Source organism: Euleptes europaea, chromosome 15 (assembly GCF_029931775.1).
Source record: "Euleptes europaea isolate rEulEur1 chromosome 15, rEulEur1.hap1, whole genome shotgun sequence".
In the NCBI taxonomy this organism is placed as follows: domain Eukaryota; kingdom Metazoa; phylum Chordata; class Lepidosauria; order Squamata; family Sphaerodactylidae; genus Euleptes; species Euleptes europaea.
In genome coordinates, this window is record NC_079326.1 from 38,469,331 (window position 1) to 38,485,322 (window position 15,992).

General features: G+C 43.2%; 1 protein-coding gene across 1 annotated transcript in view; it reads left to right on the forward strand.

Moving 5' to 3' along the window:
• The window catches only part of MYO3B (myosin IIIB), a 295,217-nt gene that overhangs the window by 201,851 nt on the left and 77,374 nt on the right, over positions 1-15,992 (forward strand). The window contains exons 24-25 of the mRNA XM_056861063.1: positions 4,996-5,073; positions 8,224-8,429. Of these exons, the coding sequence (XP_056717041.1) occupies positions 4,996-5,073; positions 8,224-8,429 (284 nt within the window). The remainder of the gene's footprint in view (positions 1-4,995; positions 5,074-8,223; positions 8,430-15,992) is intronic.

Sequence of the window (15,992 nt, forward strand, 5' to 3'; positions counted from 1 at the left end):
TCCTTGATATTGCAGAGAGATATTGCATCAACTAGACACTGGTATATAGAAGGATCCTTTCATTGGCAACTTGCTCTTATACTTATACTCTTCTTTGAAACTTATACTCTTCTTTGAAAAACCTCTGCAAGTCTAACAGGTTGGTAACATTCATTTAGGCACAAATAAGATTCTTTAAGTTGGAGCCAAAACCTGTCGGGTGCTGGGACAGTTTTATTTCATCTCTTTCACTTACCAGGACTTTTTTTCTTTCTCCTCTGTGCAATCTCAAGGATGAGTAAGCACTAGCAGTTTTGCATATGGTTCAACCCGTATTCTGAATTTTAATATAATGTTTTATTTGCTTGTATAATTTTAACTAAATAACTATTTTTTATAAACTCAGTAATGTAATTATATATTACAGATTCCCCTGAAGAAGCCTCTTGGGCGAAACATGTAGGGAATTTCATCTAATAAAATATATTTTTACCTATTTTGCACCATCGGCTTTGGCCTTATTTTTATCTTCTGTGACTGATGCAGCCCTTTTATTTCTCCATGAAATTCTGATCACCAAATCCATGTCTCCCGTCCTTCCTGCCTCTGTCCCTTCCATAACTGCTGCAATGCTTCTTTAGTAGTCCTTTCTTTTCCTTTCTTGTTTTGCACGCAGTCTCCCAAGTTACCTCCTCAAGGTAAGGCATATAGAATTACTGTTTTGAGAACAGTGACCCTTCTTCTGCCTCTGCTTGCAGCCTTTTGAAAATCACAGTCTCGATCTGGTGACATTTAGAAAACAAGGCACAATACGAAGGTTGGAACGGGTAGCGCAGGTGGCGAAAGCGCCGTTCTCTGGTTCAAATGTTCATAGTTTACACAAATGCCACCTGTTCACAGCAGATGGTAAACTGCCGCAGAGCGTTCTCGAGTGCTAAAATGTTACTAATGTGCCTTGTGAACAGGGGGGGGGGGCAGATTGTTTCCTTTCATTCTGTAGAACTGTCATGCAACAATACAAAGCTGCTTTGGACTGCTAGCTATGGGGCTGATTCCCCCCCCCCGCCCCGTTCATTCACAAAGTCAGCTTTGATTTTCGATCAAGAGCAACTGTAGTGACAGCATAATTAAGACGTGTAAGGAACAATATACTTCCTACCCTGCGTACTGTGTTGAAATGGTAAGACGGCTTTTCTGGGTAAAGCAGTTGCAATTTGGCAGCATGATACCCAATGTGGAGTACTGAAAAACCATCCCAAATAGTTAAAAGGAAACAGCTTTTGCATTCAGTGGAAAGGAAGCTGATGTCTGTCGCTTTATTGTGAGTGCAATCTGCAGAGCAGTCCTATAAAGCTTGGGCCCACGTTCGTTGAAATTGGGCCACAGGGACAGCAGGGTAGGTTGCAAAGTTTTATTTATTACTATTTATTTTTATCCTGCCTTTTCTCCAAAGGCACTGAGGGTGGAATGTATGGTTCTCCCCTCCTCCATTTCATCTTCACAACAGCCCTGTGAGATAGATTAGGCTGACAGAGAGCAACTGGCCCAGGGTCACCCACTAAGTTTCATGGCATTGGTTGGCAACCGGTAGGAGTTTGGGGAGTGGAGACATGAGGGGGCACACCGTGTTGCATGGCCCACAATTTCAGTTCAGAGAAAACTGGGAAGTGACATCGGGTAACTCTAGGATTCGCCTGTGTCCCACGGCGTCCACCCGCCTGGGGGCCCAGGAACTCCTGACATGCAGCTGGAGAAGGGTCTGAAGAAGGCTGCAGGACCCAGGAGCCCACCCTTGCAGGCCTCACTGGGAGAGCCACATGCCCCTCTGCAGCCCCTCACCCCATCAGCTCCGACTCCACCCCCACCCAACAGCTGACGTAGGTTTGCCAACCTCCAGGTGGTAGATGGAGATCTGCTATTACAACTGATCTCCAGCCAATAGAGATCAGTTCACCTAGAGAAAATGGCTGCTTTGGCAATTGGACTCTATGGCATTGAAGTCCCTCCGCTCCCCAAACCCCACCCTCCTCAGGCTCCGCCCCAAAACCTCCCGCTGGTGGCGAAGAGGGACCTGGCAACCCTAAGCTGATGAGCGGGCGAGCATGGCTGGGCCAACAACGGGCCAGGAGACCCAACAACCTGCTCTCTGAAGCAAGAGAGCCCAGGCTAGAAGGCCTTGTATGGCCTCAGGAGGGGGAGGATCTGAGGGGGGAGGAGCTAAGGTTGGGGCCAGTGCGGGGCCAGCCAGAGCCCTCTCTGTAAAGCTGGGGGAGCAGAGGCCTGTGAGGAGGCTCCCGGGCTTCCAGGCTTAGGCACTGACTAGCACCCTGGCAACCACAGAGGATAATTCACAGTGGGTAGCCGTGTTAGTCTGTCTGCAGTAGTAGAAAAGGGTAAGAGTCCAGTAGCACCTTAAAGACTAACAAAAATATTTTCTGGTAGGGTATGAGCTTATACCCTACCAGAAAATATTTTTGTTAGTCTTTAAGGTGCTACTGGACTCTTACCCTTTTCTACAACTACAGAGGAGGAGAGCTCTGACTTCCACTCTGAGTGGTCCGAGGCCAAGGAGGCTCCCCCGGTTCAGACAACAAGGGCTTTGGCAGGCAGCCTCCCCCATGGCGGCAGGGGTTCCTGTGGAGGCAACAGGTTAACCTGTGGCACCCTAGCCAGAAACTCTGTGGTAAAGCCATCTGGCAATTCCTAGACATCAATTCTTGGTTTTCCCCAAGAATTGTGTCGTGGCTCACATGATGCAACTTTTTTCCCTCCCGGCGCTGCTCAGCGCGGCAGCAGGCAACACAGGCTGCCGGAGGGAAGCTTCCCACTAAGCCTGGTAGCCCTAACTGGCAAGCGAGGATTCTGAACCTGGATCAGCGTTCTTAGCACTACAAGGCACTGGCTTATTTTATATCATCATACGGCAAGCAACTATCCAAAGCATTTGTTATATTGCAACTCACAGACAACTCTGGCAGTGTGTACCCATAGTGATATCCAGTTTAACCACATATCTGTGCCTGATATGTAGTCAAAGCCTATCTCTAATGTTGCCAACTCAGCCTTAGAAATTCCTGGAAGTTTGGGGTGATGTTTGAGGATGGAGGGACCTCAGTGGAGATGTAATACCTTAGAGCAGGGGTGTCAGACATAAAGCCCGAGGGCTGGATCCGGCCCCTTGAGAACTCATATCCGGCCTGCGAGCCAGCCAAGGCAGCCACACACACCCCGCTCTTGATTTGGGCTGGTGAGGCATGGCCCGGCCCAACCAGGTGACATTTATGTCATATCTGGCCCTCGTAACAATTGAGTTCAACACCCCTGCCTTAGAGTCTGCCTTTTAAAGTTGCTGTTTCCCTCATGGGAATTAATCTCTGTAGAAGGGAGATCAGTTGTAAATCTGAAAGAATTTCAGGCCCTACCTTGAGATTGCTAACCTTCCCTTCCTCCCACCCGGCGCAATAACTAAGCTGTTCTGTCTTACCTCAGTGTAGTTTGGTTCTTTGTGAGGAAAAAACTGAGGGTCTGCTCTGCATAATGAGCATGGCCTACTACAGTCCCACGCAGAAATGTAACATTTCTTGAAATTTTGAAGCCGTGAAAGAAAATGGAAGTTTTCAGAAAATTGAAATATATGCAGTACCAACTTCCCTAGCAAACCTAAACTTATTTTACTGCATTAACAACATAAAATGCATAAATCCATTACTGTAAAAATTGTACGATTTTGCATATTTATGAAATTTTTACAAAAGAAATGCCTCCATTTTGTAGAAGCAAAATTGCTAATATAATGAGAATGAGAGAGCTCCAGAATTGCTGCATGCTATGGAGCACATATCTTTTAATCTTTGCTGTCTGACAGGTAGGAAAAACTAAAAGTTGCGAACAGAAAATGATTTTTGTAGGAAACAAAAGAAAGTGTGTTATTTTGACAGAAAGAGTCTCATCTGGTGACAACAGGGCAACCAATATGTTGGAGGCACTTAATTCTTTAATACAGTATTATCATCCAAATGCATTGTGACATATTAATTGTTGCCAAAACTGTTCACATTTAAACAATAAATATATCCTTAAAATAGTTTGTGTCTACATCATGCAGGCATACATTATGCATTATCATTACCAATTGCTGTCAATTGTCTTACATTAAAATGTTCATGCTACTCATTATGGGTGAGTCAAATCTAATCTTCACTCATTCCAGAAGAGGAATATTTTCATATGAGGGTTTTTTCTAGTGCTCTCCCAAATTTCCCAATTGTTCCATTGGTAGAAGGGGGATGGATATCAGAACAGAAACCCCCCCCCCCATTTTTATAGGATTTTTTTCAGGCCTACACAAATCTCATCCCATATATTAATAACACTGTGATCCCATTATTTTCGTGTTGCTCAGTGGCACCATTTCGGATTTCAGTGGAAGAGGATAGGTAGAGAGTTCCCAAGGGATAGATGCAGATACAGTTCAGCCTGGTTTTCAAGGTAAGAGATGAACAGAGGTTGTTTGCCATTGCCTGCCTCTGTGTCACGACCCTGGACTTCCTTGGTGGTCTCCCATCCAAAAACTAACCAGGGCCAACTATGCTTAGCTTCTGACAAGATCAGGCTTGAAGGGTGTAACTGCTGAGGATTGTTCTATCTGTCTTAGGTAGCAGATGGCTGAGAACACCTGATGTAAACCTCCAAAATAAATACATATCTCCATGTACCTCTGACTTGGAAGGCTGTAAGAGGGGAGTGGACATGCTCATGGGGAGAGGGCTATTCATGGTTACTAGTAAAAATGAATACTAGTCATGATGCATACCTATTCTCTCCAGGATCAGAGGAGCATGCCTATTATATTAGGTGCTTTGGAACACAGGCAGGACAATGCTGCTGCAGTTGTCTTGTTGGTGGGCTTCCTAGAGGCACCTGGTTGGCCACTGTGTGAACAGACTGCTGGACTTGATGGACCTTGGACTGATCCAGCATGGCCTTGCTTATGTTCTTATGACTTTGTGCTTTCAGGTTGACACTATGGAAATTATGAGACACCCTGAGGAAACAACCAACATGAAGAGGCAAACTGTGGCTTCCTATTTTAGGGTACCTATATTGTTATTTTGCTGCTCATACTATTCTGTTGTGACTGACAATGTAAAGGTGGCACTGTGCGGGGGGGGGGGGGTGTAGAGCATGTATGATATCTGTCTAATAGGATTTCCAGAGATGCACAAGATAGGGATGGAAGAACGTGTCAGGCAATGTCATTATCATTACAGTTGAGAAGAATCAAATGGCTGTGAGAAATAAGGTGAGGTGATGAGGGTTGGGGATCAGGCAGTTTCGGTAAATGTTTACTAAATTAATGGTCTCGGGCAGAGAAGAACCAAGAGAACTGACCAAGAAAGGGATCTTGGGGTGGTAGTGGATAGCTCAATGAAGATGTCAACTCAGTGTGCTGCTGCTGTAAAAAAAAGGCAAATTCCATGCTGGCCATAATTAGACGAGGAATAGAGAATACATCTGCTGATATCATACTGCCCTTGTACAAATCTATGGTGAGACCACACTTGGAATACTGGGTACAGTTCTGGTCACCACACCTAAAAAAGGATGCTACAGAGCTTGAGAAGGCGCAGAAAAGAGCAACCAAAATGATTAGGGGACTAGAGCAACTGTCCTATGGGGAGCTGTTAAGACGCTTAGGGCTGTTTAGCCTGGAAAAAAGGTGGCTAAGGGGTGACATGATAGAGGTCTATAAAATTATGCATGGCTTGGACAGAGTGGACAGGGAGACGTTTTTCTCCCTCTCCCATAATACTAGAACGCGAGGTCATCTGTTGAAGCTGGAGGGTGACAGATTGAAAACAGATAAAAGGAAATATTTTTTCACACAATGCATTGTTAAACTGTGGAACTCCCTGCCCCAAAATGTGGTGATGGCTGCTAACTTGGAAGGCTTTAAGAGGGGAGTGGACGTATTCATGGAGGAGAGGGGTATTCATGGCTGTTAGTTAAAATGGATGCTAGTCATGCTGCATACCTATTCTCTCTAGTATCAGAGGAGCATACCTATTATAGTGGGTGCTGTGGAACACGGGCAGGATAATGCTGCTGCAGTCGCCTTGTTTGTGGGCTTCCTAGAGGCACCTGGTTGGCCACTGTGTGAACAGACTGCATGACTTGATGGGCCTTGGTCTGATCCAGCAGGGCCTTTCTTATGTTCTTATGTTAAAATGAGGGCTTTTGCTTAGTGAGAGGGGTTCATCTGGGACATTCATTTATTTACAAAATTTGGACCCCCACCTTTCCGCCCCATCAGGGCTACCAAGGTGGCTGACACTTAAAGCAAGGATTTTAAACATCATTAAAACAATTAAAACCAGAAGTAAAATACGTATTTAAAAGTACAGACAACACTTAAAACATAAGGCAGGAAGGAGGGATCACTGAGGGAACACCAGAACCCCCCCCCCCAAAAAAAAGTCTTCACGTGCTGGCAGGAGACAGTGACAGAAGGGGACAGATGAATCCCCCTAGAGAGAGAGTTCCATGGTTTTGTTCCCGAGGCCAAAAATGCTCTCTGTCAGGCTCATACCTGCCTCAGAAGGCTGGGGCACCTCAAGCAGGGCCTCGGAAGATTACCTTAGTGGTCGGGTAAGTTTGTATCCGAGTAGGTGGTACTTCAGGTATGCTCATCCCAAGCTATGGTGGGCTTTAGAGATTAACACCAGCACTTTGAATTGTGCCTGGAAACAAATCGGGAGCGTAGATGAGCCAAGACTGGAGTCATGTGGTCCCTACGACCTACTTCAGTCAACATCTTGGCTGCAGCATTTTGCACCAAATGAAATTTCCAAACACTTTTCAAGGGCAGCCCCATAGAGCGCATTGTAGTAATCTAATCAAGATGCTTCCAGGGCATGCACCATAGTTCTGGGTACCCAAAGTTGGGTGAAAAAAAGTATATATATAAGTCTTTGTATAAATACTGAAAGTATAATTTATTAGAAGCGCTATATAAAAGTTAAAATTATTTAAAAGCATTAAAATAGTACAACGGCATTTCCCGAGGTTGATAACTGTAACCACATACCAAACACGTTTCGACCTGCACACATAGTATTTGAGAGACTTATCTAACCAGTATTACAACAAGAACCTATTGTACCAGATGTTTGAGTAATTGGGTATAGAATTTACAACATATACAAATGCCTGGTTGGGTTTGAACTGTTTGTATTTGTATTTATTAATGTATTTCTGTAAATGTGTGCAGGTTTACAAAGGGTTTTAATTAACCACTGATGAGGGCCCCATAAGCCGAAACGTGTTTGGTATGTGGTTACAGTTATCAACCTCAGGAAATGCCATTGTGCTATTTTAATGCTTTTAAATAATTTTAACTTTTATATAGCGCTTCTAATAAATTATACTTTCAGTATTTATAAAAAGATTTATATATATTTTCTTTTCACCCAGCCTTGGGTACCCAGCTTTTGTTTTTAGGTTGGGTTTTATTCCCCTCCTTTTTTTCTTCCATGCGCCATAGTGGCCAGATCTTTTCTGCCCAGGAAAGGCTGCAGTTGCAGTCGATTTACCAGTCAAAGCTGGTAAAAAGCACTCCTGGCTATAGCTGCCACCTATAGCAGTAGGCCAAAGTCCAGGAACATTCCCAAGCTTAAAGGGGAATGCCACCCCATCTAGAACCTTCAATCCCAGGTCAGACCACCAGTAGCACTTCCATCTTGTTAGGATTAAGTATATTATCATGCATCCACTTGCAGCGCAATCCTATGCAGAGTTGTCAGCCTATCCCATTTTAAAGTCACCGTTCCTTAGGGTGGCATATATGTTTCTCCTGTGCTCCACTTTATCCTCACAACAACCCTATAAATTAGGTTAGGCTGAGAGAGTGACCTGACCATGGTTGACTAGTGGGCCTTATTGCTGAGAGGGTATTGAACCCAGGCCTTCCCAGTTTTAGTCTGACAGTGTAACCACTACAACCACACTGGTTCTCCATGGGCTCAGGCTGGAGCTGCTCCACATAGGATTGTACTGATGAGGTATGTTCTCATGCATTTTTGAAAACTGTAGTTTATTTTCAGATATGTTAGCTATTGCTTGTCCATGGGAAAGCGGAGATGTGACTGGAAGAGACAGTATACGCATAATTTAATTTCTTTAGCTATTATTTGCACTCTTGGGTTTTTTTTCCTTATCTTTTCAAGTTGTCTTTTATTTTCTTAGTATTCTCTGATGGATCTGTTATCCAAAATGGTGGTTGGGCAGCCTCATTTTGTTCGATGCATCAAGCCCAACGATGACCGTGAAGCACTGAAGTTTTCCAAGGCAAGAGTTTTAGTGCAACTGCGCTACACTGGTATTCTAGAGACCATCAACATACGTCGGCAAGGGTATTCTCATCGCATTCTCTTTGAGGAGTTTGTGAAAAGGTAAGCCATTTTCTTAGCAGGTGATATCAACGTTACCATTGGAGTCCCGTTCATTTGGAGTTTAGGCTAGTCTATACAATGCAGAGAGATCACATGATTCCTACAACTGTACCAGTTCATGGTACCAAAAGAAGATCACATGTTTAAATACCTCCCGTGTGTAAAAAAACCCCAACAACATCAAAACTTTAGAATGTTTATTTATATAGTAAGCCGCCTTGAAGGGAGAAAGGTGACAAACACATGTTTTAAATCAATCAGTCAATAAATAAATAAGCTAGAAGAGATTGTGTTGAGTTTTAAGGTGCCACTGGACTCCTGCTTTATTCATCTTCCCAGTTTCCTCTTTTCCACCTCTACCGCTTCTTACATCCCACCCCCCAAGTGATGGTTTGTAAGCCCCAAACTTTACACTTTTCTCAAGAATTTCCCTAGGTAAGCAAAGGTGTGGATACTTTTTCTTCTTGGGTTTCCCCTGTCCTGCACTGAATTTCAGAGAGGAAAAGATGTCTGATCTCAGGTCTTGTCTGGAAATAGCAGCTTTTCCCTAACCTGCGATCTGTGTAGACTCTCTGTAACTTAGCGGTAAGATCCTTTCAGGTAAAATCCACATGTTGTTGGATTTTGCTGTATACGGTAGTTATATTTGTTCTACTCTTCTTCATCTCTTGTGGTTTTCTGCCATGTGCCAGCCTTGTACCGATCCTTCAATTGCAACGATGTAGTGGTTAGAGCAGGGGTGTCGAACTCATTTTTTACGAGAGCCGGATATGACATTAGTGTCACTTGGTTGGGCCGAGCCATGTGCACCATAACATTTAATGCCTGGTACCGGAGATACAAATTTTATAGAAGACACAGGCAAAGCCATTTAATGATATTATTTTTTTACTTTATTTTTCACTTAAAATGTGAACATGCTTAAAACAATAACACTCTTACAGTATTTTCTTTTATTTAACAGTCTTTGATAATTGACACCTCACGACTGGGGAAGGTGGCTGCCTTGCTGGCAGCGGCTTGATTCGGCCCTCGGGCCTTATGTTTGACACCCATGGGTTAGAGTGTCAGAGTAGGATCTAGGAGACTCAAGCTTGAACCATGGAAACCATAGACACTCTCCAGAGGCGAAAATGCATGGTCGCTTTATCCTCCTTTAATCCCTGTTTCAGCCAGGATCGAATGCATGCGTTTCGCCTAACGTGTGTTCGATCCTGGCTAAAACTGGGATTAAAGGAGGATAAAGTGACCATGAGTTTTTGCCGCAGGTGACCTTGGGCTAGTCACTATCTCTCAGACTAACCCACCTCACAGGAGGATAAAACAATGTTGTTAAGTTGTTGTTAAGTTGCTCAAAAGTTAAGTTGTGAAGATAAAAACGAAGGAGGAGAGAACGATGCTATAAGTTGCTTTGGGTTCCCATTGGGAAGAAAAGTGGGATATAATTATCTAATAATTCAGTAACAGATTAATAATAATTTGTTTCTGAACAGTTCATTCTCTTGTGATGATCCCCAAGAGCTGCTGTTTTAACTTTTTTGACCTGGCTTACTATTTAAAATGTTGCTTCATTGGTGTTGTAATTTGATGTTTTGATTTTAGTGTGAGCTTAGGCCATTTTGTGTTTAGAATCCTTGCATTTATTGGAAGTCACCTTGAAGGCCTTGTGGAAGACAAAATGGTGGAATATAAATACAGAAATAAAATAAAATTATAAGTGTTTGTAGCTTGAGTGGGGAATCGCAACCCTAACAAATCAAGTATTTTTAGTTCTTTAGTGGTGGAAAAACATAGAAAGCTTTGAGAAAAACAGGTCAAATGCTAAACAGACTGGCATTTCTTTGTTACTAATCATAAAAGCCATTGGGCAAGTATGAACAAGTGTTTCGAAATGGCAGTAAATCTGAGGATATCAAAGTTTTTTTCCTCTAAGCCAGCAAGTTAATTGGTATTTTGATCCTTTTGAGCAACTTAACAACAAAAATAGATGAAGCAGCAGTTTTTTTTCTCCCCTTGATGTTATTAAACAAATAGGTGCACTTCTTATCTTCCTCTTCAATAGCTGCTGTTTTGTAAACTCTTATCCGGAAAAGGCAGAACAAAGCCATCAAAGGCAGGAGGAATCAGAGACCAGGGAGGTTTATCAGGTTAGAGGTAAACAAAAGCTGAAGACTTGTTTAATGCTTCCCGGCTTTTGTTTTGGAATTACTTCACATGGAAGCCATGAAAGGTAACTTGTTACCTGAAAATGGAAAGTTGCATCTCTACCGATTCACCCTCAAAGTATGGGCCAAACTTTACAATGGGTAGTAGGTTCAGGGTTCTTCACATGTCGCATCAGGATCTGCATGGTGGTACTGCGCATGCGCATGCAGCCTGCAATTAGGCTTGCCATGTGCCTGCTATTACAACTGATCTCCAGCCAATAGATATCAGTTCACCTGGAGAAAATGGCCACTTTGGCAATTGGACTCTATGGCACTGAAGTTCCTCCCCAAACCCCGGCCTCCTCAGGCTCTGCCCCCAAAACTTCCCACCGGTGGCAAAGAGGGACCTGGAAACCCTAGACATGAGGCCAGAGAGATATAGCCCTTTGCTGTGAACCTTAGGGTTGCCAACCTCCAGGTACTAGCTGGAGATCTCCTTCTATTACAACTGATCTCTAGCCTTTAGAGATCATTTCCCCTGGAGAAAATGGCCACTTTGGCAAATGGATTCTATGGTGTTGCAGTCCCTCCCCTCCCCAAACCCCGCCCTCCTCATGCTCTACCCTCAAAACTTCCTGCCGGTGGCAAAGAGGGACCTGGCAATCCTATGTGAACCCTGTTATCCAGAAGATGGGTGTTGTGACTGTTTATGTAATACTTAGGAAAGCTATGATTGGCTTCAGGCTTAGTTGATATCCCAAGCTATGCTGTGGCTCAGGGGCATGGTAGGAGGCTATGAGGTGCAGCTATTTTCTCACCCTTTCTGTGGACATTTTCTATCTATGCTATGGTTGTGGCTGGCATAATGTTATACCAGGAGCAGAATTCAGCTTGAAGAGGCTTAGGATATCCACTGAGCACTGTTTCTCCCCTGACATCCCCCTGATGCCACCCATTTCTGCACTAGCATAGGGACTGCACAGCTTATCTCCTGCTCTCCCTGGTGTATCTCAGGCTTGTGCTGGCATCAGGATTAGTTGCCATCTCAAGGCATTCAGAGGCAGGATTTAGGATTGTGATGCAAAATGCTTACTTTGTTTTCTTAAAGATCTGTTGAGTAGAGAACAGAACTATAAGCATACGGATCTTACTTGATGCTGTTATATGGCAGACAAGAGAGACAAGTTCTGTACATTTCCATTCTTCACATGTGGGTTTCTTCGGGTAACTTTATCTGAATCTTTTCCAGAGGGCTCTTGTTACAAAGATTGTTGCAACATTCCTTTAATATATTTTATCCCGTGCTGCCTATGAAGGCTCAGCATTATTTGCATAATTTTATCTGGGAGCATTCTACATGTGGGAGATACATCTGGCTGCACATGGCTATGCAAATACAGTTACCAGCCTCAAGAGTGCAGGCACTATGTTTTGTTTTTATGCAGTTCTGAGAGATCAAATTTAGATGGTAACCACACAAATGTAAGTTTTTTAAGTGACAACAAGAGCTACAGAAAATAAAAGTATTGCTCCTGCATTCTATTAGGAAAAGCAGTTGGTTTGTTACCCTTTAGGGTCCTGATTGCCTATTTCATTGTGGCAAAACTGGTGGCACTCTGATTTGCATTTTCCCATTTATTTGTTAATGCTAATGGGACTCCTGCAAGTGCATCAAGACAAGACCCATAGCTTTGATCTTGGCTTAAAATTTCCCAGCTCCTGAAATCTCTCAGAAGGGCTATTTATTACAGAACACAGTGAGTAACTCTTACTGAATTACAGCTATTCATATGCAAGCAAATACTTCAAGAGAACATTTGCATGATACGGTTTATGCAACTCTTGAAAAGCATTAACAATACAAACCTTTGGCACTAGTGGCCACCTCAAAGTTTTGGGGTGTGAAGGGGGTACACAGTGTGGTGGTCTTAGTGATGGTGTCCGGAATGCTGGCAGATACAAAAGCCAGAGGCAGATAGCATAATCAGGAAACCAGTCTGAGGTCAGGCACTGTGCTGTTCAAGTCCAGTTCCTAGGCATCAGTACCAGAGGGGCAATCCAAATCCAGGACAGGTTTAGTTCCGAGGTTGTACATGGCCTGTACAAGGGGTAGTTACAAATGAGTTGATTCCACAACAGAAGAAGAGTTGGTTTTTATATGCCGACTTTCTCTACCACTTAAGGAAGAATCCTACCAGCTTACAATTACCTTCCCTTCCCCTCCCCACAATAACACCCTGTGAGGTAAGTGGGGCTGAGGATGTGTGACTAGCCCAAGGTCACCCAGCTAGCTTCATGTCTAGCTACCTACTGAGGGGACCCACACAGTCTCCTATGATTTTGGGGAACCAGGTTTGTTTTAACCTATAAACCCCTCAATTACCAGGTGTTCTTAAGGTAGCAAACGTGTAGGAATGGGTACGCTGCTGTGAGGTAAGTTTTATGGTGCACAAGTGCAATACAGAGATCACTGAGGCAGGGTTAGTACATAAACAACAAAGATGATTTGGTTTCAAGGAACAGATCAGCAGCACAGGTCTCCAGGTAGACAAAGGAGAAACCTGGCTAAGGCACATAACTTTAAACTAGTTATGGCTTCAGAGAGCAGTTGGAATTTTCTCTAATGCTTTCAGGCTCAAGCAGACTTTTATTGACTAGCCACTAGGTTGGATCCTCTCATGCACACCAGCCTGCCTTTCCCCAAGAGTCAGACTAAACAGTACAAGGTCTGCCCATTACCAGAGACAAGCCTAACAATTGGGTACGCTGTCCTCTCTCAGAGATAGAGCTAAACTACTCTGCCACACTACCAGGCAGAGCTACCCTTCAACCTGCCTGATTTTTTTTGCTGAGCCAGACCTAAGCTGTCACTGCTCTTTCCCTGAGGCAGACCTGAACTATCTCCTGTTGTGCTTCCTTCCAACATTTCATCCCCCTTCTCAAAGGTGTTTGGATGCTGGAGCAGCATTTCTATAGGCTGAGCTGAGTGGCTATTTTTCCCTTCAGGGGCAGGACAGCTTCTGTCATACCATGCTTTCTACAAATGGCCAAATTTAATCTTCATTTTCATTGCTGACCAATATAGGTAAATGATTACTTATACCGGAGAAGGTTGTAAACACCCAAAAACGAGTTCCATAACTCAGCCATATCTGATCTGACACTGGTTGATCTCAAGGCCAACCCAGTGCCTTTAGTAAATAACAAAATTTCATCCCCATTTTTCAAACATCATTGAGTTCTACTGATTTTATACCATTTTTCTTCATCATATCCACACTCTGTATCATGTCTAATATGCTACGCATGTTCACATTTTGGTAATGCTAGTCTTAATATATTGCTCATTAGATGTCTCCTCATACTGATTGTATTGAACTATTCAGCTCTTATTAGATGTCTCTTCACATGGTCTGTTATTGACATACACTGTGAAATCTGCTTTGAGTGTCAATGAGAAAGGCGGACTATAAATATAGTAAATACAATTTACTATAGCCAGTGTGTGAATGCTGAAAACAAGTCTTGTGATGAAGTAATTTTGGACATCCGCCCTACCAATTGAAAAGTTTGCTTTGATTTTGGCCTTTTCTTATTTTCTGCTTCTTTGTTGACCCTACATATTCTACTTCACTTTACATTTCATAGCTCAAGGCTGTCATTTTCCTTCCTACAAATTTAAATATGAGAGGTATTAGGGAAGTGCATGAGAAAGGAAGGAATGGGGATTACATAGAATTAAGAAAACGGATAATGAAATTGTGGAAGAAACTGTTGGGATGGTTTTGGGATCTGCTTTGTGCTGGAACAATAGAGGCTGATGGGCAGGAGTGATTCTGGCCAAGCTGAGACCTGAAAGTAGCAATTCCAGTCCCCGAACCAATCCAGTTCAACATAAATGACTTGCTAGGGGTGTGCATCCAGCTACAGCCAAACCAAAAATACCTTTTTGGCTGCAATAAAGGGAGCTGAAAAAGCAAATCTGAATAATGTTGATTTTTTTTCCAAAAAAGACACATCCAGTATATTTGGCTTGGGAAATGTCCAGGTTTATTAAACCCAAACCTGAAAAATACTGAAAAAAGGTGCATAGCCCAGTGACTTGCATCATGGGATGCCAATTGCAAAGGTTCTCTACTTTGTGGGTTGGATTCAGTGGTCAGTGGGTATAAGGATCTCAGATCCCAGATCTTTTCCATGTTCTCCTGCTCCCACAGTAACCCTTTCAGACCTCTGGAAAGTTAATACCTGCTTGGACTGATAGCCACACTGCTTGACATCAGCTTAGAAACTCTAGTTGTTACACAAGGTTACTGTCAGAAACTAGATGAAGGATGCACGTTGCAGCCCTTTTTCAGTCAGTTCATTGGATACCTATCAGTCACCAGGTTCAAGGTACTGGCTTGTTTATTTATTTATGAAATTTAAATCTTGCCTTTCTGCCCTTACAAGGGCCACCAAGGTGGGTCACTACATTACCCTTCATAGCCTTGGACCCTCATAGCTACAGAACTATAATAAAGGAAGTATTTCTTCACACAGCGCATAGTTAAATTGCGGAATTCCTTGCCCAAGGATGTGGTGATGGCTGCCAATTTGGAAAGCTTTAAGAGGGGAGTGGACATGTTCATGGAGGAGAGGGGTATTCATGGCTACTAGTAAAAAGGGATACTAGTCTGATGTATACCTGTTCTCTCCAGGATCAGAGGAGCATGCCTATTATATTAGGTTCTGTGGAACACAGGCAGGATAAAGTTGACTTGTTTGTGGGCTTCCTAGAGGCACCTAGTTGGCCACTGCGTGAACAGACTGCTGGACTTGATGGGCCTTGGTCTGATCGAGCATGGCCTTTCTTATGTTCTTAACTGCCTCCTGCGGTGCTTTTTCATGAAAGCTGTGCTCATCTGAGAAAAGCCTTCTGAAGGTACAAACCTACAAATGGGTAAGATCAATAGCTGCCCATGCATGTGCATTTTCTGTTGTGGTGCGCACCTTGTGGAATGGCCTGCTTGAAAAGGCCAGGAAGGCTGTCACAGTTCTGTCAAACTATGCAAAACAGAATTGGTCAGGAGGGCATTTTTATAAAGGTGTAATGGAATGATTCAGGAAGGTGCTTTCATAAAGGGACCAGGACTATAGTCTATGCTATTTATGGCGGTATGTATTTCGTGTTTATTGTATGTATCCTGTTCTTACTACATTGTTGTCTAGTTGTGTCATTCCATATTCTGCATTCTTTGACATATCATATCTGATAATATTGTGCAACGTTTCTAATTTGTAATCCTAGTTCTGTTACATTGCTTGTTGCATTGTTTTAAATTGTGTAATCTACCTTGATTCTCAGTGAGAAAAGGTGGGCTATAAATAAATATCAAAATGCCCCATGAGTCACCCTGGGCTTCTGATTTTGAAA